This window comes from Caloenas nicobarica, chromosome 24 (assembly GCF_036013445.1).
Source record: "Caloenas nicobarica isolate bCalNic1 chromosome 24, bCalNic1.hap1, whole genome shotgun sequence".
Lineage (NCBI taxonomy): Eukaryota > Metazoa > Chordata > Aves > Columbiformes > Columbidae > Caloenas > Caloenas nicobarica.
In genome coordinates, this window is record NC_088268.1 from 190877 (window position 1) to 197760 (window position 6884).

Sequence of the window (6884 nt, forward strand, 5' to 3'; positions counted from 1 at the left end):
CTGTATCTACAGTTCTGAAAGAAACTGTTGCAGTGAACAATTCCTGAGACTCCGGCCAAGGGAGTGCAAAACAGCTTTGCTTCATACTCTGGCCTGGCAACCCAGAGAGATCACCATGGCCAACCTGTGTAGCATTTTGCCAAGGTTTCCTGTGGGCACAATACAGCGATCCACTAGTCCATAATTTTTAGACACAATTACTGTTTTCATTTCAAAGTGGTTGAAATAAGAAAACCATGGTGCAGGCAGCAAAGGTAGGAATTGTTTTCCATGATGCTGAGGCTGTGTATCAAGTGCGAGTGGAGTCTATGGTGGGTGGTGTGGAGATGTTTGAGGCTGTAGTGCATACTGGCATAGAGCTGGAAGTATCAGGAAGTTGTGTAGAGAAGCGGGACTCAAGCCTGATTTTCTCCATACAGCCTTGTAGGAGAATTCGTAGACTGAACTGTTCTGATTCACGATGAGTTCAGTTTCACATGGAATCAGCTGGTTTGTTCCAAAGGACAGCTTGAGGCTGACCTCACAGTCATGCACTTCGGAAGCTCAGAGTACAAGGAAACAGTACCAAACTATGCATCTAGATTTTCTGACAGTGTTGACGCATCCCTGATGTTGCTTCATTGACCCTCCCCGGGTTCATTTGTCAATGTCTTTCTTCTGTTTAGGTCTCAAAACTGGACAAAGAATTTCAGAGGAATTCAAACAATTACTAACAATTACTGAGCAAAGGGGGATAACCGCTTCCCTCAGTGTCCTGGCCATGCTCCTGCTAAGGCAGCTCAGGTTGCTGTTGCCTTTCTTTGCCTCTGGGGCATGCTGTGGCCAGTTATTACCTGATTTCTGTTCTGTTAAGTGAGCCTGGGGTTTTCACTGATTTTGTGCTATGTAGATTTCTCTCAATTTCTCAGTCTGAAACATGAAAATAAGAAAACCCACACATCATGTCCGATCCACTCGCTTGTCCAGCGAGCATAAGGAAGTGTAATGAGATATCTGTCAACAAGTCAGACTGACGAGCCAAGCTTTAGACAAGGTGCACTGGAGGTTGGAGCTGAGGCTCCCCAGGTGAGGGCAGGAAGAGAGGGCAGTGTGGTAAATCCATGGGGCAGGGTAATGAGAGTGGGAGAGCCATTAGGAAAAATGAAACAGCATAAAACTGGGCTCCCTGCAACTGGCTACACACAAACAGAAGTTGGTGAGAGCTCTGCAAGCCAACACACAGCTGTGATGCCACTGGAGTAACAGCTCTTATTTCACTGATTTTGTGCTACATGAGGCTGTGTGGGAAAGACAGGTATGGATAAAGTGGAAGGGGTTTCCTTTTACACGAAGGAACAACAATTCTGCAGGTGGGCAGTGACCCAACTGGGAACTTGTGGGAAAGTTTGATATCGTAGGCTGTGTCCTCCAGCCCAAACCACCTTCCTGGCACACCACGGGACTCAGTCCAGTGTATCAACATTTTCCTTCTCTTGTGGACCCCAAAACTGAATGCAGCATTCTAGATGTGGTCAAACGAGTACAAAATAAAGATCACTTCCCTAGATTTCCCATCTGCATACCTGCTGATAGAGCCCAGGATGCTGTCAGCCTCCAATCCTGCCATTGTGGATTCTTGTTGCCAAAGAAATAGTAGGTGGAATCCCACAAGGATCTACTGTAAAGAACAAAGGAGCTCAAGAGAGTTCACAAGTCTTCAAGGAAAATCTCCTTCAGGCACAAAAATGGTCCATCTGGATACTCGGATGTATCAGGAGACGAGTTTAGCCAAACAACCAAGCTCCAATGCAAAACGAAGCATATAGAATATGTATAAGCAGCAACAGAATATAGAGGAGGAGTACAGAAACATTGCCCAGGCATGCGGGGATATTGTTAAAAAAAACCAAAGCTCAGCTGGAGTCTAGTGTTACAAGAGATGTCAAGGGCAACCAGAGGAACTTCTATTGCTCCATTAACACGAAAAGAACAAAGCTGGAAAATATGGGCTCACTGATGAATGAGGCTTGTGATTTAGAGAGACCAGACAGAAATAGTGCAGAGGTACTTAATGTCTTCTTCGCTTTAGTTTTTGCTATCTGCGTCTGACACGCCTTTGTGATGCCTGCCAGGGAATCCCTCATTGTAAGGGAGACCCTTAAAAGTCCACCAATAGGACACTTAGTTCTATATTTTTTTTTTTTTTCCAGCAGTTCTCTCCTTCTATACATGTCTGCCTCAACAAAAAGGGATTTTGGGGTTTCCAGGATGATCTGAGTGTACTTAATGGTTTATGTTGTTTTGTTTGTTTTCAATTACTTTGGTTTTTTAGATACACTTCTTTCTCTATCAGATCAATTTCAATGTCTAAAATTTGTCAGTAGGAAACCCAGCAGGGACTCTGAAGTCCCCAACTATCTCATGTGGGATTTTCTTTCCTAGTATACATACATCTGTATCTATAAGTATGTATCTCTACATCCTAGCTCCTCAATCCCTGGTGCTTTCAGGAGTGGTGCTCAATTCAGGCTGCTGTTCAGCCTGCTACTTCAATCATTTGTCCCTGAAAGCTTTCATCTTCTGCATGAGGAAGGCCTTCAGGCACTGTTTCCTTTCCTTGGGGGCAGATGACTTGGCCCAGAAGTCAGTGAGAGAACTAGCACAAGGGAACTGCACAGAAGTGAGAGCAACTATGGCATGCCAGATGCAGTGTGAGTCGTCTTTCCATTTCCTGTGTGCACCTTCTGCCTGTAGGGCTGGATCACCTCTGCAAGCATCTGAAAACTATGGAGAGGCTTCAGCACTCTTAGCGGTGGAGACTGAGAGGCTTGCCCATCTATAGTCTTTCTAGAGACAGTGGGAATGCACAGGCTCCTCCAGAGGCATGTTCAGTCAAATGAGAGAATCCTTTCACATGGGGGAAAAAAAAGCCCTCCAGAAAGATCATATCCCAGTCTGCTGCTCTCTCCCCTGCCTCTCGTTGTCTGTTAAGGGGTCTCACCACATCATGTTTGGATGCCCACACTGCAGGTGCCTAAGAACAGGGGATGGGTGAGCTTCACGAACACAGCTGTGCCATGGAGATTTATCTGGTCTGTCTTTTCTTTGCTTGCAGTGGATTTTATCTAACCCTAACAGATTTTATTTAATTCTAATAAATGGAGTGGACTTTTTGAACAGCTGCAGTGATATTCTTCTCAATGGCAGTATTTGATTCAGTATGTGGTCATTCCAAAGCCCAAACTTTTGCAAGGGGTTTTATAATTTCCTCAACTGACCTTGTTGGGAGAATCACAATCTAGCTCAAAGGAAAGCTACACAGTTTAGCATTCTTCCAGAGGTGTTTTGTATTCCCATGTGAATGTGGACCAATTAATAGCATAGATACAGCTGAGCAACAGGACTAGAGGGAACAGAATGTGTTTTCTTTTTAACTGTATTTAGAGACAGTGTGGCATTTTGTAGATCTTAAATAGCATAATGCAACCTTATCCCAACAGAAACCTGCACTCATAGCAGGTCAGTAAACTATGTCCATAGAGAAGAATGCTATGGATTCCTTCTTCCCTTTGGAAAGTCTTGCTTACAATAAACAGATGATTGAAGACTGCCTCATTTGCAAAACCAAACCATGGTGACAGACTTTATTGTCCATGGCATCTAGAGTATCTTCACACTGGGTGAAATATCAGTGAAAAGGAGTGTAAGTTTTCTACATGCCTGGGGTTGTAACTGCAAGCCCCATGATTTTATCTGCCAGCACTAGCTTTAGGCAATTACCAAGGAGGCTGAAGTCCAGCCCTAGTGGGTACAGCTGCATTAAAAAGAGCTCAGATTTCTTAAGGAACATGTTGATTTCTGACAGCAGATAGCTTACCCTAGTGGAGATGAATCCCAAGAGAGGGTTTTCTTGGTTTTTTTGGTCTTTATTTTTTTTCCCCTCTGTGTGTGTGTATAAACAGGTCACTAAACTACATATGCGGATGTACACTCATTGAGCTCTTTTAGGTTTTTTGTGGAGTTGTTTGTTTGTTTGTTTTTGTTTGGTTGGTTGTTTTTTTCCTAATTTTCCTCAGCCTGAATCACAAATTCTGCTCCCAGTCACCCCTGGAAACCAAAATGATAAATCTGGAGCTTGACTACAGGGGTGGAAGCTTCCCCTGTGCTGCACTCAAGAAGAAACAGAACACAGAAGCTACCTGGGAAATCTGGCCAGGTGCTCGGACAACCAGGCAAAATGGCACAGAGTGATACCACAATTTCACATGGTCACTTAAGTATTCAGAACTTTCCTTTGCCATACAGGAGACTAGTTTCAGTTTTCTTCTCTCTCAGAGAAAGCTACTGCTGTTTTTCTCCCCCTTCACAAATGAATACTCCAAGGTTGTAGCATACGTTTTCTCTGTGTGCTTGTGGATCTCAGCTGCTCCTCTTGGAACTGTCCTGTTATCATGCCTGGATGAATTTCTCCAGCTGAGAGATGCAGGATGCTAATTATCCCATGACTTAGACTCCAAGATACTTGTGGGCACTGTACTATATGAAATGTTTAGTTCTTGCTGGAAACAAGGTTGGAGCATTGGTTTCTCCTTCCCTTGTTTTCCCCTTGCCCTCAATTTAAAAAAAAAAAAAAAAAAAAAAGTCTCCTAAAGAAATGATTTCTTTATCACTCTCATTCATTTGATTCCTTTTCTGCTGGAAGGAATGGAAATCATACAACAAGGAAAAAAAATTCAAAGCAACCCACCACACTATTAATTCGTGTATGCTTATCCTGAAAAGTTCACTGTAAAAGAATATTTCTTAAGTGAGAGGGACAGTTGAACATCTGCAATGAAAGTGAGAACTTCAAGACTGAATACCTGAAGAAGATATGTGAAGTGGGTTGGTTTCTTTCTGCTCTGTTTTGGACGAAATGTCTGGTATACACTTCATACTCTTAAGGAAGAAATAGAAATGGAAATTCTAAATAATTTGCTTCCAAAGCCAAGAATAAGGACAAAATAGTCTTAAGTATAAAATATCTCTTTGCTTCTGTTTTTTTCCAGTAAGCTAGTAAACCATACACATCCACCAAAAATGGAAACAACATTTTTAAACTACACACTCATGGACAAGGAAAGACTTATTTCTTCATCAGCTCAGCCATCATTCTGGTTAGTACGTCTTTCACATCTTTATTCCTCAGGCTGTAAATCAGGGGGTTTAACATAGGAGGTATGGCTGTGTATATGAGAGACAGAAATTTCTTAGCATCTTGAGAGTAACTGGCTTTGGGCCGTAAGTAAATCAAGGTCCCACTTCCACAGTACAATGTTACAACAATTAGGTGTGAGGAACAGGTAGAGAAGGTCTTGAGTCTGCCCTCTGCAGAAGAAATCTTCAGGATGCTGGAGATGATGCAGGCATAGGATACCAGAATGAGAAAAAATGGTGTGAAGATGACCAGCACTGTGGCTGTAATGATCTGCTTTTCATATGAAGAGGTGTTAGTGCAGGAGAGCGTGATGAGGGGGGGAATGTCACAGAAGAAGTAGTTAATCTTCTTTGGCCCACAAAATGACAATGTGAACACCCAAGCAGTCTGCACCACAGACACAACATTACCACTGCAGCACGACAGCAGGACCAAGGAATGACAAACTCGGCTGTTCATGGTGATTGCATATCTAAGGGGGTTGCATATGGCCATGTAACGGTCATAGGCCATGGCTGCCAAAAGGTACCATTCAGTGGCTCCTAAGAAAATCAGACAGTAGAGCTGTGTGGCACAGCCCATGTAGGAGATACTCCTGTCCTCTGACAGGAAGTTTACCAGCATCTTGGGAACAACAGTTGATGCTAGGGAAATATCCAGGGAGGACAGGACCCGGAGGAATAAGTACATGGGCATGTGGAGGGTGGGGTGTACTGTAGCCATGAAGATGAGAAGGTTCCCAATGATGGTGATGGTGTAAATTAAGCAGAATGTGCCAAACAGCAAGTGCTGCAGTTCTGGGTGGTTGGACAATCCAGACAGGACAAATTCAGTCAGCAGAGTGTAGTTTCCTGGTTCTGGTCCTTCGGTTGGCTTCATCTGGGAGGAATCAAATGGACGGACTGTCAGAGGGAATCTTGACCGTGGTGCTACAGCCAACTGTTGAAGTGAGGAGTCTCTTGGGAATACCTGGAGAACTGCTGGATTGAAGGGTGCCACTCTAGAGCTGGCTTAGCTGAACAAAGTAAGAAGGCAATGGATGTGCGTGCTGAAAATGTACAATGTTAGTGCACGCTAAGTGTCATAGTTTGGGGTAGTGACCAAGCACACAACTATGAGGAGCTGGTATTAAAGGGTTGGGTCCATTATGGGTGTAGGGTTAATTGTGGTCCCCCCAAATGTCAGGTCTATGGTCCCCGCAGGTGCCATAGGCACCTTCTGCACTGAAGGAAATGTGCAGCTGATAACTGGAACAACCACAGTCCAAAGAAAGCAATAGCATTTTGCTACCTTGGGGAGCAGTGGGCACAGCTCCTCTTAGAAGCACATGCTTGCACTCTGCCAGGACCTAGTCAGACAGCCTTCCCCAGTTGCCAGTGCGACAGAATGACTTCAAAGAGCCCAACTCCAGGGAAAACACACCTAAATGGAGCAAACAGAAGCTGGTAGGGGAAGACGTAATCCAACTCCTGTCACAGGAAGAAACCCCAACTGGCAACTGAAACACCCACAGACCAAAGACAGCGGCACCAAACTAAATCAAACCAAAATTCTGTCTATAGATAGGCAAAAGAAGAAGGAATAATTAGAGGGAAAGATATCTATGGAGAATGCTGAGAAAGTGTAAAGAGTGAAGTTCAGTATCATCTGCTTCATTAGTCACATTGCCTCATTATCCTGATGAGTTACAGTGTGTGTGGTGCTGACA

The 6884-nt window shown here is 43.9% G+C and overlaps 1 protein-coding gene across 2 annotated transcripts; it reads right to left on the reverse strand.

Annotated features, from left to right (window-relative positions):
* Positions 1 to 5104: 5104 nt before the first annotated feature.
* Positions 5105 to 6261, reverse strand: LOC135998034 (olfactory receptor 10A7-like). Of its 2 annotated transcripts, XM_065651081.1 has the most exons (2): positions 6252 to 6261; positions 5105 to 6027 (listed from the first exon to the last, which is right to left on the reverse strand). In XM_065651081.1, exons 1-2 carry the CDS (start codon positions 6259 to 6261, stop codon positions 5105 to 5107), a joined length of 933 nt encoding a protein of 310 aa, XP_065507153.1. The 2 variants fall into 2 exon arrangements, with proteins under 2 accessions (XP_065507153.1, XP_065507152.1); XM_065651080.1 differs by lacking the exon at positions 6252 to 6261 and having other exon boundaries at positions 5105 to 6055.
* Between the last annotated feature and the right edge of the window lie 623 nt (positions 6262 to 6884).